Genomic DNA, 22,415 nt, shown 5'->3' on the forward strand with positions numbered 1-22,415 from the left:
CAATGGCACAAGATGTACGCTGAAAAGACATTGTGAGGAAAAAGCTAAATTAAGCACCTTCCAAAGCAATGCCACGGCAAGAGCCAATAATAACAGACCGCCGATAACACTCCCTGCAATGACGCCCACTGGAACGTCCCCTTTAGCTCCAGGCTGGCTCACTTTGACTTCAACCTGCAATGAACTCATGTCAGTTGTCTCGACATGGGTAATGACTGTCGACGTTTGAAGACGTTTGAGGAAAAGTGTTCAAATGATCCTGTTGTATTTTGACCATACCTTCAGCTGTTTCTGCTCGATGAACAGTAGGTCCGGTTGAGACGTCTCTATATCAGCTCTCACAGAGAGCACGACGTACAGGAAATCAGCCTTGAATGGGCAAACAAACACATTGTTAAAGTCGCCGTGGTGAAAATCAAGCTTTTAATGTTGTTTATATGTCGATGTGGTGTTTTTATTATTTTTTAAGTCAAACCATGTGCAAATTCATAAGTCTTTTCTCCTTAAAACTGCAGTGAACCAAAGACAGTCTCAAAAAGACGATTTGAAATCGCTGGTGTTTCTGACGTCACAAACTACCTTGTAACCAATCTGGGGTGCGTTTCCCAAAAGCATGGTTAGCCAACTATCTTCGCAATTCCGTCGTTATCAGCATAGTTCAACGAGTCAGTGTTTCCCGAAACCATCGTTCTAACGAACATCCGCAAAAAGCATCGCAAAGTTATGTAGTTGGATCGACAGCTCTCGACCTGTGGTTAGAAGCAAAGTTTCTAGTTTGCATGACATGTGGACTTAACAAATCCTTATCTTGAGCAAAATAAGCAAGCTGACATTCCAATACCATTTCCTGTGTCTTTTATTTAGAATACATATAAATGTCATTTACGTCTTTTAGTTTGTCAAGAGATTTAAAGCACTGTTTTTGAAGAGTGCGCATGTGCGAATGTGCTACTATGTAAGAACGAGCCTATGATTGTATCTGGAAATAAAGCAAAATAACTGAAAAAAATGACAAAAATGTCTGTAATTTATAGCAAAACATCTTGCGTTAATTCGATCTCAAACAGATTCATTAAAAGAAGTTATTAGCCTACTCAGACACAAGTGCGTGACGTCATAAACCAACGTGGTTGAACGACCACTTTGCGACACTACGGTTTCGGGAAACAGTCGTGACTAGCTATCGTACTATGGTAGTTAAGCAGCGAGTTACGCCGTTGTTCGGGAAACGCACCCCAGATCAATGTGTGATCGTCAACGAGTGGATCTCTGAGCTGGTGTGAGTGAGTGGAGGCGGGGCTCATTTGCATATTCATAGAACAGCATAATATACTAAATGAGGCAAGTGTGTACATTAAAAGTATTTTAAGGCAGGAAGAATTTTATTTCAAGGAAAAAGCATTTAAATATGAGAGTTTTAAGGAATAAAATGATTGACTACAGGTGGACTTTAACCCCAACACTTGTATGAGAAAAGTAATGAGATGAGTTCACTTACCATTGCAAAGGTGCCATTCCATATGTTTGTAGTTACATTCAGGTAATAATCACTCTTCTCCTCCAGGTCCTTCAGGACGCATCGCATAAACTGACATGTGGCCGTTTTGCAGTTCTGGTGAACAGATGATCAATACGGTTATGGCTTTGCGGATGGAAATTTCAAGACATCCTGTTATTTGTAATCATGAGACGGAATTAGTCATCTTGACTTGTAAATCAACATCTAGATCTAATTAAAAACATTATTACACAAATAATTATTACTGGGTTTCATTCTTCATTTATTATTACTTCCTTTGTGTGTCGCAATCAATAACAGCAGTGAATGCTTTTTCTCTTTCTCGGATTTCAGGAAAATATTAGATCAAGCACTGACCAGTTCCTCTGTTCCTCTGAAACTCTCCTCAGTGAATCGGGCTGGATAAGGTTTCTGACTGATCTTAAACGGGTCGATCAGATTGCTGTCGGTACAATGGAATTTTTCAGCCTGTTGCAGGAAATATCATCATCAAATCATTTCCACATGCTCAGACACTGCTTTCAGTCATATATGGATGATTAAATACATTGGGTGTAAAAGAAACCGTTATTGCTCCTCACAGGTGAAGTTTTAATGCTGGTAATGTACAGGAGGGGATTTCCCGCTTTAGTGCTGCTTGGCAGCGACACATTGAGGTAAACCAGGCTGACTGGGACAGTTCCTGTAGAAACCTGTAGAAATAAATAAATACACTCACATTAGCAGGCTGAATCACTACCATGAACTTCCTTTTCAGAGCAAACCAACAGATGGTGGTAGTGAACAGCCTGAAGGATTTATCCATTTCACTACAGCATGAACTCACCTTTAAAATAAAGTTAAAAGCTGGGCCGATGTCCCTGTAAGCCCTTACTGTGGTTGCAAAATTTTCCTCTTTTTCCAGTAAATAAACATCTAAGTTTGATTCTCTGAAAAAATTAGAAAATAATAAAGAAACATTTAAACATTAAGAAATAAATGTTATAATGGGGTTAAAATGTTTTATTTAACTGGATATCAAGCAGAAATAGCGGAACCACTCAACATTATTTTAAAAGAGGTTTTAAAACAGAACCGAAATATAATGTTTATGTCAATAACTAAGTTACTCAGGATTTTTCGCAAGAAGGGTTCCCACACTTTATAACCAATTAACTTTCATGATTTTTTTTCCATGACTTTTCCAAAGTTTGGGATCAATAAGATATTTTAATGTTTTTTTAAAAAAAGTATCTTGTACTCACCATTAATTTGATCAAAAACATAGTAAAAACAGCAATATTAAAATACAGTAACTGTTTTCTATTGTAATATAGCCTATTTTAAAATGTAATTTATTCCTGTAATCAAATTTTCAGTTTTCAGTGTCACATGATCCTTTAGAAATCACTCTAATAAGAAACATTTAATAATTTTGTAGAAACTGTGATACTTTTTTTGTGTGTGATAAATACATAAAGTTAAAAATAACAGCATTTATTTGAAATATTAATCGTTTATAACATGTAGATGTTTTAACTGCATGGCACTTTCGATCAGTTTAAAGCATCTTTGCAGAATAAAAGTTTTTTTTTTAAATGCCCAAAGTTTGAACGGTACCATATGATTACTAGAGGATTTTAAAAAAATCACTTTATCGAGATCACAGTCACAAAGAGCACGTTTTATCAGAAGACATTATTTAAAACAGAGGTAGAAAATTTGACACTGACAGTTTTAATTTCTGAAACTTTTCAATGACCTTTTAATATTGTATTAAGTTCCATGACTTTTCCAAGAGTGGAAATCACACATTTGAAATGCTCCAATATCATTTAATGCTTTCCTGAAATGTGGGAAACCCTGTACAAGAAAAATTAAACTAGCACAGCCTAGTAGACTGCAGAATGCAACAGCTGACCAATCAGAGTCAGGCATTCCTGATAGGTGTTTAATAAAGGAAATGTTGTAATGTTATAGGGTGTGTTGTCTGACCTGCTGAGGATGATCTCAGAGTTGTATTGGACAGGAATGGATTCGTGGAAAATATTATCAGCGGGAGTTTCCTCTGTGCTGTCACTGCAGTGCAAATAAACCAATCAAACATTGATTAACATTAATTCATCTCCTTACACATTACTAAACCTGTGGATCTTGAGCTATGAACTGTCACATATCATTTCTATATTTACCTTAAAGCCTCAAACACAACTTTGGCATCTTTTTCAAGCCGTTTCAAGTTAAAGTCAAAGTATACCACAAACGTAACCTGAGGAAAAGTAACAAAATCGTTAAAATCATATCAGTCAGATCTGAAGACGAATGCTCGCAGATGTCGGTCTCACCGATTGGTCTGTCCTCAGGGCTGGATAACTCAATTGGCAGGTGAGTTTGTCTGAATCTTTCATCAGAGTGCACTTCACCTCTGTTTCATCAGTCTGAAATATCAGAAAGCAAAAACAGCTGTTTTGAACACAAGAACATGCCAGTGCTTTTTAAGTAAAACACAAATGCAGTACACAGTATATTGCACTTAAAGCGATAGCTCACCCAGAATTCTGACCAAAAGCTGTAGGATTTCATCAAATATATCTTCATTTGTGTTTCGAAGATGAACTAAAGTTTATCTTATGGGTGTGGAACAACATGACGGTGAGTAATTACTAACAGAATTTTCATTTTTGGGTGAACTATCCCTTTAAATTATGGGTAGAATCTTCTGGTGAGCCTGCCAGCACCACCTGAATCCTGCCCAGTTTTATTAAAATTCTTTTCACAATCATATATTGTACTACTGATGTCAAGTAGAATATAATGAATGAATTGTTTGGATTAGTTGTAAAGTACCGGTGTTGTAAAAGAAGCGTAGAACAGGTTACTGGAGTGGCTGACTGTCACCCGTGCATTGTATGCATTTTCTTTCCTGTTCATCACTGTCACATTGAAGGAGAGTCTTCTCTTGTTCTGGCTGACCACCAGTGGAGTTTTGCTAGAAATAATAATAATAATAAATAAAAAAACACACTTATAAATACTTGATTTTTTCACTCTTGTTCACAGGCGATGCAATAGAAGAACTATTTTGGATTCAAAGAACCTTTCAGTGAGGAACCTTTTTTCATAGTGTGCAAAATATCATTTTATTCATCTAAAGATCCTCTTATGGTATGGACATATTCCATGAAATATTAAAGGTTCTTCATGGAAGCTTCAATGCTAATAAAGAACCTTTATTTTTAAGAGTGTAAGATATTTATATGGATGTGTTATCGAAACTTTTCACAAAAGAAATTGGGTGCTAGTTAATTAGATAATTTCCAATTTCCTTATAAGAGATCATTTATTAACACTTCTGTCTGGTTTAAGTCATATGGTTGAAGGAATCTTACCCACGTTTCTCTTCACTCTCCACACTCAGTACCAAGTCACTGAGGCAAACTTCATCTTGGCCACAGTCCTTTGAGAATGGGATCTGGACCAAACCAAACCCCAGAGATAAACACAAGGATTTAGGGAGAGTTTCCTGAACAAAGATGATGCATTCTTCTATTCTTAATAGCCTAAGTCAGAGGATTTTAAACTGGGGTCCAGGGGGTTCCATGGAAAATTGGATAGATTAAAAAAAATATAAAACTATTACTGTAGCCAAGGTATAGGCAAGGTATACTGCCATACCCTTCCATCCCCAATTGACACCCCTGATCGAAAGGTTATAAATCCCCTGACATAGTTGATTCATTTGTTTATTATTTGCCCCTTTTCTTAACACATGCCCATCACAGTAAACCACAGGCACTTCAATTTTGGTTCTCGCAACACTCACAAAAGACTCCCACGCATTGGGACTGAAGACGTCTAGAACAGGGTTTGCGTCTGGATAGCTGAGAGCTATGTCCACGCGCAAAGCAATTGAGTTGACGAGGTCAGGGGTCTCGTGCACATACACATCATGCTCTTCACACGTGTCCTGCGCAGAGACGCTGATGTCTTTCTGGAGGACCCGATCCAAGTTGCTGAAATAACCTCTAGGGCTGACCCGAGAAGACTGCAGGTCAGCATCCAGGGTCAGGTTGTACTTGATAGCTGTTTTTAAAAAAGGATGTTTAAATGCATTACTTCATCTGACCAAATGTGTCCATCTCCTAAAAATATATGACCCAGACCAGAATCAGTATCCTTACCCACTGGGCCCTGTGGATTCGTTGGTTTAAATGTTGCGCTGAAACACACTTTAGCCTTGAAGCAGGACACCTGCCTCCCACTGTTGCGACACGGTTTACTCAGGATACTGATCTTATCAGGGGTGAAGGAAACCTTGGCTGTGACCACTGCAACTGCGCTACTCCTAAAACCACAATGAAAGAGTTCAAGAATGCATCAATTAAAACTCAACCGTTCAATTGATTTATGGGTTTTGGAACAAACAGGAGAGTCCCACAGAAAGTTGATGCTTAGAGAATTGCTGAGGTGAAAAATGGGATTCCAGAGGACAGCTGGAGCGATCATTTCGCTGGCCACAAACATATCCAGATATCCCACCATGACTGAGGCCGTCGATGCAGCTGTTACACACTTCACTCAGTTGTTGAAGGTGGGCCGTTAATAAAGTATTACAAATTAGCATGGTCTCCTGTTACATGGGACGATCTAATCGTGAATTGGTTCAAATTCTCACCAGAGTTGGACGACTTTCCCAAAAGCCCCCACTGTGACATCTGGGATCGAGTCTCCATTTATATCTCCGCTGGCATCTAGAGAACGGCCAAAGTACTTCAGCGCTGGGTCCAGTTTCGTTCCAATAATTTTCTAAATTTGTGAGAATATTCAGAATTTTGGCACTTGCAATTACATTTTATGTGCTGAGAACTCAATGAAGTGTTTCGTTCTACCTGTGAGCTCTGCTTTCTGATGGTCTTTCTGTCTCCATAGAAGATGTAAATGGCACCATGGCCATTGCCTTCCAACGGGGCACCAACCACCACGTCACTGAAGCCGTCCCGGTTCAGATCTGGGACGACAGTGATGGCTGTCCCAAACCGAGCATTCTTTTGAGAACCCTCCAAAAAACCCTGGTTACTTAAGATACCCTATTAAAAGATAAAATTAACAATAAAGGGGTTGTATTACGCGGCTCTCTGAAATGTCGCAACATTCCGAGGTCGGTGAATTAGTATTAATCTGATTAATTGAAGTATTAAGAGCTCTGACGCTGCGTCTGAAATCCATACTTAGTAGGTACTACATTTGGTTTGAAACTTACTTCGCGACCACTAAAAAAGTATGTTCTATATAGTATGAACGTGTGTAGCTTGAATGAAATTCCGACGTATTACATCCGCCATGTTGTCACTGTCATGTGACCTGTACTGTCAGTTGCATTGCTTCAGCGTCATTCACAAATCCTTTCCTGTGGCCTCATGGGATAGTAAAGTGTCCATCGAATGCGCACTTCAGAAACTCGGCGGAAGAAGTAGGTCACTTTTCGCATACTGTTTTTTGAATACTGTGTATTAGGGACACACTACTCTGTTGCCATACTGTTTTTCTCCTACTATATAATAGGGAAGTATTTGATTTCGGATGCAGTGCGAGTCGAACGTCACATGTTGATATCTCATAATTACGGTAATTTACAACATGGTGTGAATGCAGCATTAGTGTATATAAATCTCTTTTACAACCTTCGCTTTATTAGTAGGTTATAGTATACTGTAGCTAACTACAGAAAAAAAGAGAAGGAAATAAGCACAATATACAAAATCACCTTGGTAATGGTGAACAGGTAGACTCGTCCCGTCTCAGACTTCTCCTCGCTCATGTACATCGGAGCTCCAACCAGCAGCAGATCAGTCACTCCATCAGCGTTCACATCAACGGGACAGAGAACGCTGCCAAAATAAGACCCGATCTGCAAACCACAGACACCACAATTACATAAAACGTACTCGGTTACTAACGTAACCTCGGTTCTCTCTAGAAGAGGGAACGAGTACTTGCGTAAGATATCTTACGCTAGGGGAAAACCTCTTTTCCTCGAGATATTGAAGCCAAAAATTATCCTTAATTTTGCAATAATGTAAAACGCATTGCAGCAGCATGCAGACATGGGCGAGACAGCTCGCGCGCCCATTGGCTGCTCTGCGGCAACTGCACCAGCCTATCGATAGAGGCTCCTCATGACGTCAGAACCAATGAGGGCGCTTCGCGCCCATTACGTCATGTCCCGCCGAAATCGGGTGGGGCCAGGGCTATAAATACGGCCCAGAGAGGCTGGTTTGGTCAGTTTTTCATCGCTGAAGCGAATCAGAACATGACGCATGCACGGCAAGATACGCAAGTACTCGTTCCCTCTTCTAGAGAGAACCGAGGTTACGTTAGTAACCGAGTACGTTCTCTTACGAGAGGTCTCTCGTACTTGCGTAAGATATCTTACGCTAGGGGAACACAATGTAAAACGCCGTGCGTGCTTGAGACATAACACTAAAGTCCCAAGGGCAGGTGCCCGGGGCTCATACAGTGCCTAATCACAAGGGACTCACAGAGAATCCGGGAAGAGGGGCTAGAATAGCATCATTCCTGTAATATTGAGCTCTGATAAGAGCATGTTATATCAAGTGTTCCACACAGCCAGGGCGAACTCAGCCTGGACTGGTAAATATGGGGGACTTACGTACTGCCCACAGAAGTATATAGGCGATCAGTGATCGACGCTCTAGCAGTTTCAGCATCCCGAGCCGACAGCATCGGGCGGGCAATACTGAAAAATTAAACCGAGAGCAACCTAGCTTGCAAAGCGGGAACCTCGAGGTTATAAAACCTTATAAATGTAGACGGGGAGGCCCAGCCTGCCGCCCTACAGATATCTTGCAAGGCAATCCCACTGGACCAAGCCCGCGACGAGGCCATACCTCTTGTGGAGTGCGCTTTGAAACCTATCGGGCATTGCAGGCCCTTGGATGTGTAAGCTAGCGCTATAGCATCAACTATCCACCTGGATAGACTCTGTTTTGACGCAGCTAGTCCCTTAGAACGTCAGCTGAACAAAACAGAGAGCTGCTCCGTCTGTCTGAAAACAGATGAGCGAGACACAAAGGCTCTTAACGCCCTGACCGGGCAAAGGAAGCCTGCGTCCCCTTCCTCCTCAGATACCGGCAGGGCCGACAGGGAGATAACCTGTGCCCTAAACGGTGTGTTGAGGGATTTAGGAACATATCCGTGCTTTGGTTTGAGTATGACTCTCGAGTCATTCGGCCCAAACTCCATACACGTCGTGCTCGCTGAGAGCGTTTGCAAATCCCCTATGCGCTTCACTGAAGCGAGAGCCAGAAGAAACACTGTTTTGAAAGACAAGGGTTTCAGGTCTATTGACTGTATTGGCTCGAATGGGGCACCTTTCATGGCTTCCAGAACCGTGGAAAGGTCCCAAACGGGAACTGAGGGTGGTCTGGGCGGGTTAGCCTCTTAGCTCCTCTAAGGAAGCGAATTACCAGATCGTTCCTTCCTAATGACTGGCCAAGCGGTGGTTCAGCGAACGCTGCTATGGCCGCCACATAAACTTTGAGCGTGGATGGGGTTCTGCCCTTATCCAGAAGCTCTTGTAAAAAGGAGAGAACCTCCGGCACCCCACAGCGTGAGGGTGAAGTGCCACTCGCTGTACACCAGCTAGTGAACACAGACCATTTTGAGGAATAGAGCCGCCTCGTAGATGGAGCTCTAGCCTGCGTGATCGTGTTTAACACTCCCGCTGGGAGGTTAATGGGTACCCGTTGATGGCCCACACATGTAGGGACCAAAGCTCCGGGCGAGGATGCCAGATCGAGCCGTTCGCCTGCGAGAGGAGATCCCTCCTCACCGGTATCGGCCACGGGGCGGTACTCGTCAGCTGCCTCAGGACTGGAAACCAGACTTGGTTTGTCCAAAATGGGGCGACGAGTAGCACTGGGCATCCACTCTCCCTGATTCGCTCTAACACCTGGGGTAGGAGCGTGACAGGGGGAAACGCATAGAGCGGGCAGCGGGGCCAGCGTGAGCCAGCGCATCCCTGCTCTTGGAGAAGAATTCCTGACAATGAGCGTTCTCTTGAGACGCAAATAGGTCTATTTCCGCTCTGCCAAATGTCCTCCATAGCATTTTGACTGTCTGTGGATGTAAAGACCATTCTCCTGTCGGCAGATTGTTTCTGGACAGTCTGTCTGGTCCCACATACAGATGGCCGGGCACATACGCTGCCCTGAGCGAGCGCAGGTTGTGCTGAGCCCAGACCAGGAGGCGTTCCGTCAGCCTGTGAAGGATTCTGGATCTGATACCTCCTTGGTGATTTGTATAAGCCACCACTGACATGTTGTCCGAACGGACCAAGACGTGGTGTCTTTTTATCTGGGGACAAAAAACGCCTCAGCGCGTTGTCGACTGCCATCATTTCCAGGCAGTTTATATGCAGAAGCTTTTCCCGTTCCGACCACTGGCCGAATAACGGTCTGCCCTCGAGCAGCGCTCCCCATCCCGAGGTTGAGGCGTCCGTAGACACCACCTTCACACTCAAGGAAGTCCCCAGGCTTACACCTGACCGGTACCAGTCGGTCACTGTCCAAGGTTTCAGAGCTGCGACGCATTTCTGATCGACCTTGAGGCGCGCGAGGTCCAAGCTCTGCGCGGCGCGCGCTTTCAACCAATACTGCAGCGGGCGCATGCGAAGCAGACCCAGCTGAAGCACTGAGGATGCTGAAGCCATGAGACCCAGCATCCTTTGAAACTTTTTGAGCGGGACTAAAGTGCCGTGGCGAAAAAATCTCTGTCATGCGCTGAATACTTAGTCTGCGCTGCGGCGACAGCTGTGCTGTCATAGACAGCGAGTCCAGATCTGTGCCCAGAAAAGATATTTTCTGACTGGGAGACAGTGAACTCTTTGCCCAATTGACTGTGAGACCTAAATTCTCGAGGTGATCGAGTAATATGGTCCTGTGTTCTATGAGCTCCGACTGTGATCGAGCTAGAACCAGCCAATCGTCCAAATAATTCAGCACTCGTATGCCTCGGAGCCTGAGGGGTGCGAGCGCTGCATCCATGCACATCGTGAATACGCGAGGTGCCAGGGATAGGCCGAATGGCAGGACTGTGAACTGATATGCCTGGCCCTCGAAGGCGAATCTCAAAAATCGCCTGTGACGTGACGCTATTTGTATTTGAAAATAAGCGTCTTTCAGATCTATCGACACGAACCAGTCCCCTTGGCAAATTTGCGAGAGGATTTTCTTGGTCGAGAGCATTCTGAACCGTCGTTTCAGAAGTACTTTGTTTAGTCGTCTTAGATCTAAAATGGGTCTGAGACCCCCGTCTTTTTTTTTTTTTTTTTGGTACCAGAAAATATCTGCTGTACATGCCCCCTTCGCTCTGAGCTTGTGATAGGGGTTCTATAGCCCCTTTGCTCAGTAACTTCGCTATTTCGGCCCGAAGTAGGTGTGCTACTTCCTTTTTCACCGTAGTATCGATTCGCGCCGCTTTGCGTTGCGGGCGTCGACCGAACTGTAGCGAATAGCCTCTTTCTATAATGTCTAGCACCCACTTCGAAACCCCGGGAAGCCTTGCCCATGCGTTTGCACGAATGGCTAGGGGTTGAATGCGAAGCGCGCTCTGGTCGCTCAGCGACAGAGGGGCTTCAGTGTGCTGCAACATAAGCGTCGCGCTTATGACATTTGAGGCAGGGGGCGCGCTGATAACAGCGGGCAGATTGCCCGCGCTCGACTCCTCTGCGGTGGTCAATCGAGAGGGGGAGGGCTGGGCGAGTCCCGTAAGACCTGTCATGTCCATGTTTGAATGTGGGCGTGGGATAGCGGGCACATTTACAACACTGAGAGCATTGTCTGCCTGAGCAGAGCGAATGCATGTTGGTTTCGTTTTACAGAAACCTTGAGACATGCAGAACGTAGTGTTTGTGGGCACTGGGCAGTGGGCACATTTACCACATTTAATGCGCAATCGATCTGGGTCGATTTCATGTGCGCGAGCCCTGTGTGACGGGCTGTGTTTCTGTGTAGGAATGAGCACTGGGCATTTTGTCTACACTCATAACACCATCGGCCGTGGCCGGAACACCAGAAAATACACTCTATGGGATTTATCTGGGTAGCCGTAAAGCGGCGTTTGTGTGCAGGCAAGCGGGCTGTGTCGCCGACTTATTTACTGCAGAATACACTGGAACAGTCGCATTTACTGGAACTGAACGAGCGAGAAGTTGCCATAGTAACAGAGAGCGTCAACACGCTGGCGTTTGTTTGCAGGTGTGCGTGTATTACAATAGACTCGTCCACTGCAATATTGACATTTTCCAGAGAAATGTGTGAGAATGGAGGTAGTGACACACGGAAACCATAGAAACGGTGCTTGGGTGCAGGCGAGCGGGTTGTACAACGCGCTCGTTGGCTGCAAAAATACACATCTGCAGTCGCCTTTTCAGGGAACTGACAGAGCGAGCATTGACGGCAAAAAAAATTTTTTTTTTTTTTTTTTGCCGTTAGACCTGGGATCGAACGCGGGTCTCTCGCGTGAAAACCTGAGAATCTGCCACTGGGCCACAGGGGAAGACTCAAAGGAATTTATATAGCGCGAGTATTATCAGAGAAACCTGTGTTTCTGTGTAGGAATGCGCACTGGGCATTTTGTTTACACTCATAACACCATCGGCCGTGGCCGGAACACCAGAAAATACACTCTATGGGATTTATCTGGGTAGCCGTAAAGCGGCGTTTGTGTGCAGGCAAGCGGGCTGTGTCGCCGACTTATTTACTGCAGAATACACTGGAACAGTCGCATTTACTGGAACTGAACGAGCGAGAAGTTGCCATAGAAACAGAGAGCGTCAACATGCTGGCGTTTGTTTGCAGGCGCGCGTGCATTACAACAGGCTCGCTCACTGCAGTATGACATTTCCAGTCGCCTGAACTTCAGAGGGGAATGAGAAATGTGTAAGAAATAGAATTCGGCCCGGCCGCAGCGGGACATTATCACTCTTTTCTCCTTTCGCCAGTGACGCACGGGAACCATAGAAACGGTGTTTGGGTGCAGGCGAGCGGGTTGTACAACGCGCTCGTTGGCTGCAAAATGCACATCTGCAGTCGCCTTTCAGGGAACTGACAGAGCGAAGCATTGGAGGCATAATTAATCTGCCGTTAGACCGAGATTCGAACTCCGGTCTCTCGTGTGAAAAACCAAAGATTCCGCCACTGAGGAGAACACAAAGGCTTTCAGATGCACGAGCATATAAGAGCGTCAACATGTTTTCTTCGGCGTTTGACGCGTGAATGGGGCACAGAAGTAGCTTTCTTGTACGTAAAGAAAACTAACCCCGACCGTCCGCTTCCAGCCTCCCCTGTGAACGGCGCATTTTGCGCGGCTCGAACAGAGGGAGAGAGAAAACTAGCCCCGTGACCGTCCGCTCCTGACATCCCCTGTGAACGGCGCGTTTTGCGCGGCTCGAACAGAGGGAGAGCAGGTATCATCCTCCAAGCAGGCAAGGCAAGCGGGCGCACCGGCGAGCTTTGCGGGTTGGGGGGGGAAAGGGGCGTCTTGAAAAAGACGCCCGGCTCTTTTAGTGCAATGAGAGTGTGTGTCGCGGCGGCGAACACACACACATACACAAAACACAGTAACAGAGAAAAGGATATGTACGCCGGAAAGCGTCAGCAGAAACGGCGACTGAAGGCGGCGAGATGTCGACCAGCAGCTTCAGATGCACTAATCCCGCTGGGTGCTTGCAATCAGACGGCGCGGCTTCCTCTCAGGATCCAGCGATGCGTGAGCCCGCTGAAGAGATGAAAAACTGACCAAACCAGCCTCTCTGGGCCGTATTTATAGCCCTGGCCCCACCCGATTTCGGCGGGACATGACGTAATGGGCGCGAAGCGCCCTCATTGGTTCTGACGTCATGAGGAGCCTCTATCGATAGGCTGGTGCAGTTGCCGCAGAGCAGCCAATGGGCGCGCGAGCTGTCTCGCCCATGTCTGCATGCTGCTGCAATGCGTTTTACATTATTGCAAAATTAAGGATAATTTTTGGCTTCAATATCTCGAGGAAAAGAGGTTTTCCCCTAGCGTAAGATATCTTACGCAAGTACGAGAGACCTCTCGTAAGAGAACAGGACTTTACTGTATGAAACTCAAGGTCATTGAGGGTCAAATGTACCTGATCTCCTCTTTGTGAATCTATGACCACAGGTTGGCTCTTGCTGTCAATAATGTAAACTATAACCTGTCCTCTGTGAACGGCACGAGGAGCACCGGCCACATAAAACTCAGACGAGCCATCAGTCACAGAGCTCACAGAGTAACCTGGATATATGACAGGGGAAAATGTACACACAAAAATGAGTCACTTATCTAATATGCTACCTTTTGGAAAAAACATTCCACTGTTAATGTTAAAATTATGATATTTCAGTTCATTAGATGCAACAAAACGACCTATACTGCTGGAACAATGCTTACCAAGTAATGAACTGTGGTTTCTATCTTCCAAAATTTTCTCAAACGCAGCTTTGGGCAAAATGTCTGATTTCTGAGCAGTTTGGTGAACAATGGTCCCGATCCAATTATATGCTCCAGCTGCTCCCAGTAGGATCACATCCTAAAACCAAGACTCAATGTAAACCACCAGGAGAAAAATACATCTAGAAACACTGATGGAAATACACAGACATATAAAGCCAGCACCTTATTTCTGGTCTGGTATGCACTGAACCCCACTTGAGACATTTCCAGTTTGAAATTATCCCCACTACCTTTTCCAACACCTAAAGACGTCAATGAACAAAAACAAAGAAAATATTTATTGACAATATATGTTTGTAAAGAAACGCATGTCTGTTACATTACTCTTAAAGACTTTCATTTATATGTAACACACAGTAAAATCAACATAATCATGGACCTTCAATGTTGAAGATTCGATCTCCAAGAGTCCCGACAATCTCTATAAGCGTCGCCTCCTCAGACACATTGAAAAAGTATTTCTCGGATGGATTACTGGCAATTGACTTAATCTCAGCGATGAGTTTGCTTGAGTCAATGTCATTCCTTATATAATATCCAAGCACCTAAAAAAAGTGCAAAAATCCACCTCTTCACAACATTCATAAATGCTGAATATTAAGACCCATATATGAATTCATGCCTTCACTTAGGACTGTACATCTTTTTATTTTCACTAACCGCAATGCCAAAGCGAGTAATATTTTGGCTCTCGCATGCCGCAATAACGGTTTTCCTCAGATTTGCATCATGTGACTCTCCATCAGTTACCACCACCATCACTTTAGTTGCCCCAGGACGACCTCCGTATTTGGCCAGGAATGCCTCCTTTCTGTGAGATCCAATCACCCGCAGAAATCCACACAAACCCACCAAGGGAAAAGAAAGCATTTAGTGCGAAAACTCTGTAAAGCTAAAGTGTAAAAACTACTTTATAATCACAGTTATAGTGGTTTTGTATATATACTATGTCAACTTTGGGCACTTTTTTTGTTCCAGGAGCAATTTATTTCACTTTTCCCCCCATTATGTTATATTAAACGAAAGAAAGTAAACTTTTTTTATTGTGTCGTCATTATTTTTGCTGCTTTTCAAATGCCTTTTATGTAAAATAATTTTCTTTGCTTGAGATATTTGATATATAAGTGATCTGTGAAGGAAACAAAGAAAAATCAAAGTACTGTAACTATCACTTCTGAGCAGAATATGTACACTGTAAAAAATGATATGATCAATAAGTTCTCGCAACTTATGTTTTTACATTGATTTAACATCAAAATAAGTTAAGCAATAAGTTATACAAGATTAACTAATTTTTAAGTTAATGTAATTTAAGTTGAAATTACTTAAATATCCAAGTTGATTGTACTGAAAAATTGAAGGCAGAAACTTGGGCTTTTTTTTTTTATAAAGTTGTAATTGTCAATTTATTGTGCAAAAAATGTAACACTACTACTATTCCTGCTACTACTACGAATAAATTAGCCTTAGTTGGACAAAACATCAACCATTCCCCCCCAACCGATGCACCACTGTCATTTCCATCACAGAATAGTAAACACAGTATCTTTATGTGATATGGAGAAATCTGTATGGAGGAAATGTTCGGCTTTGAGACATAAAAAATGAAAAATGAGATTTAAGATGAAAACAATCTGCTGCGATGTACATATGTCCACTGTTGGACTTTTTTAGAAGACTATGTACCGTACATGTAAAAAGTGTGTTTTATAAGATTTTATATAAAAGTCATAAATTACATATGCAGTTTACTATATTTTAGTAACAGTAATTCATTGGAAGTTGTTCAGAAAGAATCATGCATACCTGGCAAAATCAATGGCTTTGAAAGTATTAGTCTCTGATCCTTCTTTCTGCTGAATTTTTGAAGCTGCTTTAATCATGGCCTCTTTTGTCTGATAGGTATTCAGGTTAAACTCAAACGAGGTGTCAACGGCGTACTGCATCACACTGACCTGTCACAAACGAAATCAGAAATATATGTAAACAATCGAGACAAGAAAAACAGGTTAAACTAATTGTACACAAGCAGTCTGACTGGCCTGAGTGCTTTGAGGTCCAATGTCTAAGTTTTCCAAAAGTTTCTTGAGAAAAGCGATGATTGGTTCCCATGGGTATATACTGTTGGATCCATCCAAAACAATGGCAATGTCCATAAAACTGCCACAAGCTGTTTGAAAGAGAAACAAAACAACATAAATATTAATATTCTGCTGGGTATTCACAATGGAGATTAACCTGACGAGTAAACGTTCAGAGACAGGACATGGAAGTGTGTTTGTACTTTGAATGGCAGGGGAAAAGACCGACTGGAGTGTAAACTGTGGGCTCACTTCAGCACAGATTCCTGGGTAGAAATACAGACTTCCACAGAGCTGAGCCCACAGAGGACCACATGTCTGAAACACAAACATAAACATAACTTAATATAATAACAACTGAGCACATGACATCCCACATAAACTAACTGAAAACACAAGTAGAAGAACCTATTTTTCAAAGAAGCAGTTTTTATAATTAGAGCCACACGATTCATTGTTAAAAGATTGCGATCTCGAATTCAAACACCCACACGATCTTATTCCTAAATGGCAATTGGCAGTGGTTACTTGAGTAACTTGATACTTCAAATACATTTTTTATCAGTTATACAGTTTTACCAGCAGGTGGCGACAAGTGACATTTGTAATTAAATTATTCAATCAAGAGATTAGTTCAAAAACGCTGATTCATCCAGTGATGAAACAAGTTTTTATGAGAGAGTCATTGAATCATTCATTCAAAATTAACATTTTGTCAGAACCTCTAGTAAATTGCTTGTTATTTTGTTTAATTGTCTATTCAGAATCGTGGGAGAATCATTCGTGATCTCTATTTAAAAAAAGAAAAAGTGTGATTCTCAATTAAAGGGATGGTTCGGAGTAATTTCAACATAGGGTCCTTTGCACCATGACCTGCAAAGGTCCTTTGCACCCCCCCCCCCCCCCCCCCAGAAGCCTTTTTCCTTGGTCGAACATTATTAAAGTTAGAGCTTATTTAGAGATATCAGCCGAATGGCTTAGTGCAGGTGCTAATGGATCCAAGGTTGTATCTCGTAAAGTACCCCACTAATAATGCCCAGAATGGTACCAAACTTCTACAGTAGTACAAATAGGTTCTGTACTCATAAAACGAGGCATTGGAAAGTTTGTAAGTAAATCAGGAGTTTATTTAAAAACACTTGTTTAGAATTTTTGCATAAATGTATGTAGATGCACACTTTTCCAATGAGCCTGCAATGCATCAGTCTTACCATAAACCCGCTGTTTTTGGTTGTTGGAGTTAGAGTAAGACCTAGACTCATGTTGATGTTGTTGCTGTTGGTGATTTTGGGCATATCGACAGAATCTGAGGGCATATTAAACATAGTGACATCATCACCTTTACTTCATAATGTTCGTTAATTTCTTGTTAAAAATCCAAGAATTTGCTTTTGAACTTCACAGCATGAGATTGCTCTGTGAACAGATAACACTTTTTGATGTACTGTATCTCACTGGGAATGATGGGAAATGTTTGCTTACTCTGAAGGTTAAGAGCCTGACAGCTGGTTCCAGGCTTGTTAACCTCACACTTATAGATTTCTCCCCTCCGATTTTGATCGTATCCCTTCCATGGAGAACCCACGAGGAGCCTGAGGAACAGTATTAGGTGTTAGTTTAGTCCTACTATCCTGAAGTACAGTTTCAGGTGAGTTTGCGGAGCACATAGCAGTTATTAAGGATATTCTACAAGACAGGATTGCACAAACAGATTTAATGAACAGTAGCCGTAGGGTGTGTTTTTAAAAGCGATTACGTGTGTGTAGGTGCACTGAACAACCAATATATAATCTAAACACACCCACTTAATTACACAGAATATCACTGCAAGGTCACCATAATGTGATAAATGGCTCTGCCCAGACTAAACACAACATTCCTCAAACAGTGACACACAAACTTCCCATCCTGAGACAGAAAAAACAACATCAGTCCTCATTAAACAGACACATTGCACAACAGCTTATATATATATAATAAACAATACAACAAATATACCATTGAAAAACAATTCCGCTACTTTAAATAAAATATATTTAAACAGAAATGCATCAAGTTAACCTAAATGAGAATGTGAAATGTTGATCTGGCAACCAGCTGAAATAAAGTAAGACTGTTTTCAACTAAAACTTTTTATGTGTTTTGGCTGTTGATTTACACACCAATGGCGTTTTGGTGGCCTGAAAACGCAAACTTTTGAAAACGGGTTTCAAAGTGCCAGTTTTTGAAAAGGATACCGTTATTGCCTCCATGTAAGTAAGTTTGTGAAATTGTGACCTCATGCGCATGTGTATTACATGTTCATAGTGTTTCTTTACAAAATGACATCGCCACCTAATGGCCTGGCATCAGTAATCCAGCGTTTTAGTCGTTTTCACGGATCTGTGTGAACCTGGTGTGAACGGGCATCGTTTTGACAATGTTGCCGTCTGTAAGTGAAAAAAGTTTTAGTACAATCATTGTTGTGTAAACCTCCCATAAGTTTAAGTGTATTTAAAAAATAAAATATAAATACACTTAAACTTATTTTATTTCAGCTAGTTGCCTTGCAATACTAAATAACTAAAACTAATTACAAAAACACAACATTTCTAAACTTTAAAATGAAAATAAAACAGACAATACAAAAAAGATACTAAAATAACACAATATATATGTTATTATTTCAATTAAACATTAAAATGAAACAGACAACATTTATAAATTTAAATAGAAAACGTCTCGGTTACGTATGTAACCCTAGTCCCCTGAAGAGGGAACGAGACGCTGTGGGAACGCCTCTGCGTGATTGCGTTATGAATGTGATTGAAATTCTAAGACAGACAAAAAACATCGGGGACATATTCACATAGAGCGCTTGCTGAAGACATTTGAAGCTGACGCTGTTTGGTTCAGGTGTGCTTTTAGTTTCCTGGTCGATAACGTCACATGACGTTCCATCACGCCCCTTGAAAGGGAACTATATGGTAACAGGGATGCAAATTTAGGCTAAATTAAGCTATTACTCAGTAGGGGCTAGCTAATTTGAGAACAGTAATTGTTTTTTAGTCATTGATAAATGTTTGTTTACCATAATTTAAAGAAAATGAAATTGTTACAAACAGCATTGAATGGTTTAGTTTGACAAACAACATCAATACAATTGTGTAAAAATTAAGAAAATGGAATTACACTTACTTCTGTTCAAGCCATAAGAACTGTTGCAATTTAACAACATCTTAAAAATGTTTGTAATGGGAAAACAAACATGTTTTTGGTCATTAAAATGAGTTAATCATTAACAGTATTTTGAGTTTCAACTCAGGAGATCATATCAAAAGTTTGACATTGTTGTAAGATTGTAATTGTTGTGAGCAGTTAGGTGGCAATGTTGGACAGGACAGAAATCAGCATTTTAAGAGGGAGGATACAGACATGAAGCAGTTGACCACCTACGTGTACTAGAATAATTCTTAATGAGATTTTTCTATTTAATAGTTCTCACGACAACTAAAAACTAAATAAGGAAAGTTCAGGGGATTTTAGAAACTGACGTACATCAATATTCAAAGTAAGTACACCAGAATAAATAGGGTGAAACAGACTCTGTGTATAATAATACCTCATTGTCTATGGTAACGGCTTCTCTCTAATGTGTTTTGTGGGAGGCCAAACCAGATCAGTCAGACGGAGCTAATGCTGGACTCACAGTGAGAATGATGACATCAGCAGCATTCACAAAAGCATGAACCATCTAACAAACATGATGTCACCAAAACCGTCCAACGCAGCGGCCCACGCTAGAGCAGGAAATGCCTCATCTGACCTGTTGCACAAGAGAATGTTAAGAAATACTCTCATAAAGCTTGTCTAGACGGTGAAGGTGACGGTGACCAGAAGCGAACAATAACATACCTTATGGCCACAACAAATTATATGAAGTGGCCCAGCAGTCATCAAAGTTACAAATGTTTAGGGAAGTTGTGCAAAGTTTAGATGTAAGTTTTCTTTGTGTTTTAGAGGAAAGGTTGTATATTATACCAACAATTGTGTGACTTATTGCGGTTGTTTTAGATCATGTGTTAGTATGTGGGAATGAGGGGAAACCCTTCATTTCCTTGCAGATAGATTCTAAAGAACCTTTATTGCAATCTCCCAGATGCAGGAAAATTGAATGAGCACAGGAAGTGTGTGTATGTGTGTGTGTGTATTGAGTGGAGTGATATACTGGAGGGGGAAACAGCTATCAGAGTGTGTGTGCAAGTAGACATACATACTCAGGCCAGCAGGAATGGCCCTATGATTTCCACGATGTGGAAAATGCAGAATCCATTTGGATGAAAATTTTGTAAAAATTATTATTGTAAAAGTTCAATAAGTTATTATATTGTTAAAGTTTTAAGAATTTAATTGATTAGACATTAACTTTGATTATTAAAATGTAATTAAACCAATCAAATTGAATCCAGAAAAATATAACTGGAAAGCACAGAATCTGAGAAAAAATAAAAGTATTTGTATTTCTAAAAAGTATTTTGAATCGTTGATAAAAAGTTTCACGATTTAAATTTAAATGTAAATGTTTTTTGATGACAAAAATTTCATTGGAGTCCATTTTTTTTTTTTACATTTAAAAATACATTAAGAAAAAATACAACGGAATTTGGGAAAAAAATAAAACAGATTTCATAGGGCCCTACATTTTTTTTTTTTATAAATTCTAATAAATTGTTGATAATTTATTGTATAAATTTCACGATTTAAAGTAATTACACATGTTTTCTGATTACTAAAATTTAATTTAAGTCCATAAAATTTTTTATGGAATAAAAAACAACAATTTAAATTAATTATAATTTTTGATGTCTAAAATTCCATCTAAGTACAGAACATTTTAAGTGGAAAAATAAATAAATAATAATAATTCCAGAAAAAAAAAAGAAAGAATTTGGACGAATTTTTTTTTTATAAAAGGGAATTTTGGAGAAAATCAAACAGAGCACTAAGTATGTCGCAGGCCTGTTGCTCTGGTCATGTGACTCCCCTCGAAATCCAATAAAACCTGAGAATTGGGATATAGTTTTTCAAGTTATGTTAGTATTTAAATGTTCCTTTTGTAGAGTATGTTTTTGGAAAATAAAGAGTACCTCAATTCTCAAATAAAACTAAATCCAACATAGGGACAGACAATTCTCACAATAATTAAATAAAACAAATAGCACGCAATTCCCATTATATCTTTCACATCTTACCATTTTCCTTGACCGTTGCTGAACTGTTGTACAGAGTAACCAAACTGTTCTTCTGCCGACCCTGAGAAGATCTTAGCTCCAGAAGTCCCCACATTAAAACCCTGAGAGTTATCGATGATGAAACCTGTTGAGACATGCACAAATCAGTCTTTTGTCTTAACAAATATAGCAACATAAACATATATTACCAACAACACATCTGGTCTGATATGCTGCATAATATCCCCTGAAACGGAGTTGTATTTTTTAAGGTATGTGATATGTAGACATGCCACAGCATGAATGTGAACCTGTGAGTGACTGTGCAGGGAAACTTTGATGTGGGGATTTTCGGAGATAGTAAACAATATTTAGTCATAAACACAGAGATAACCTCCTCTCTGTGTTTTGCAAGAGCTTTATGGGTCAGTGACATGAGTGTGGAAATAATAATAAAGAGTATCAAATAAAGTTTTCTTTTCAAGAATTTTACTATTTTAATGTGGCTTTATTTGCTTAATGTTTTACTTTCTGTCCCCAAGAAAATATGAAAATGAATTTTAACCAAAATGAAGTTTTTGTATATGTGAATTGCATTTTATATATACGAATAAAAGAGCACCATGTCATTGACCCTTATACCTTTTCTGATTGACATTTTGACATATTGTGTGTTATTTGCAGGTCCCATCATTGAAATATTGTGAGACGTCATTGGTAATGTAGACATTTTAATTCCATTGCACATAATTGAGACTGTGTTGAATAAAAACCTATAAAGAAAAAGCTAGAAATTGACCTCAAGTTGATTTAGAGCTTCATGAGATGTAGAAACATGCCTGAGCAGGGTTTATCTCTGATCACTCAACTTACGCTCTCAAACATCCCTGCGCATCTGCATTTTAATCCTGGCTATCTCTGTTTATATTTATATTAATGTTTTAATCTTAAGTTCAGTAGAAAAGAGATAAAGTGCTAAACATATGTCTGAGCGACACAATCCATAACACCCTGAATGAAGGAACATATAGAATCTCCTCTTACAGAGTTCTCCATTCATTACTTATAGAGACAGTCATCACAC

At 41.0% G+C, this 22,415-nt stretch overlaps 1 protein-coding gene across 1 annotated transcript in view; it reads right to left on the minus strand.

Moving 5' to 3' along the window:
• The window catches only part of itga2.2 (integrin, alpha 2 (CD49B, alpha 2 subunit of VLA-2 receptor), tandem duplicate 2), a 29,218-nt gene that overhangs the window by 2,673 nt on the left and 4,130 nt on the right, over positions 1-22,415 (minus strand). The window contains exons 2-28 of the mRNA XM_082157725.1: positions 21,353-21,476; positions 17,604-17,713; positions 17,333-17,427; positions 16,325-16,439; positions 16,083-16,210; positions 15,847-15,995; positions 14,701-14,851; positions 14,420-14,585; positions 14,203-14,282; positions 13,978-14,116; positions 13,676-13,821; positions 7,263-7,406; positions 6,388-6,585; positions 6,174-6,304; positions 5,680-5,843; positions 5,322-5,581; positions 4,888-4,970; positions 4,346-4,487; positions 3,844-3,936; positions 3,691-3,767; positions 3,494-3,577; positions 2,346-2,448; positions 2,101-2,211; positions 1,877-1,987; positions 1,499-1,612; positions 280-369; positions 58-174 (exon numbers count right to left, since the gene is read on the minus strand). Of these exons, the coding sequence (XP_082013851.1) occupies positions 58-174; positions 280-369; positions 1,499-1,612; positions 1,877-1,987; positions 2,101-2,211; positions 2,346-2,448; positions 3,494-3,577; positions 3,691-3,767; positions 3,844-3,936; positions 4,346-4,487; positions 4,888-4,970; positions 5,322-5,581; positions 5,680-5,843; positions 6,174-6,304; positions 6,388-6,585; positions 7,263-7,406; positions 13,676-13,821; positions 13,978-14,116; positions 14,203-14,282; positions 14,420-14,585; positions 14,701-14,851; positions 15,847-15,995; positions 16,083-16,210; positions 16,325-16,439; positions 17,333-17,427; positions 17,604-17,713; positions 21,353-21,476 (3,425 nt within the window). The remainder of the gene's footprint in view (positions 1-57; positions 175-279; positions 370-1,498; positions 1,613-1,876; positions 1,988-2,100; positions 2,212-2,345; positions 2,449-3,493; positions 3,578-3,690; positions 3,768-3,843; positions 3,937-4,345; positions 4,488-4,887; positions 4,971-5,321; positions 5,582-5,679; positions 5,844-6,173; positions 6,305-6,387; positions 6,586-7,262; positions 7,407-13,675; positions 13,822-13,977; positions 14,117-14,202; positions 14,283-14,419; positions 14,586-14,700; positions 14,852-15,846; positions 15,996-16,082; positions 16,211-16,324; positions 16,440-17,332; positions 17,428-17,603; positions 17,714-21,352; positions 21,477-22,415) is intronic.

The sequence above is a fragment of the Leuciscus leuciscus genome, assembly GCF_965113295.1.
Source record: "Leuciscus leuciscus genome assembly, chromosome: 24".
NCBI classification, from domain to species: Eukaryota; Metazoa; Chordata; class Actinopteri; order Cypriniformes; family Leuciscidae; genus Leuciscus; species Leuciscus leuciscus.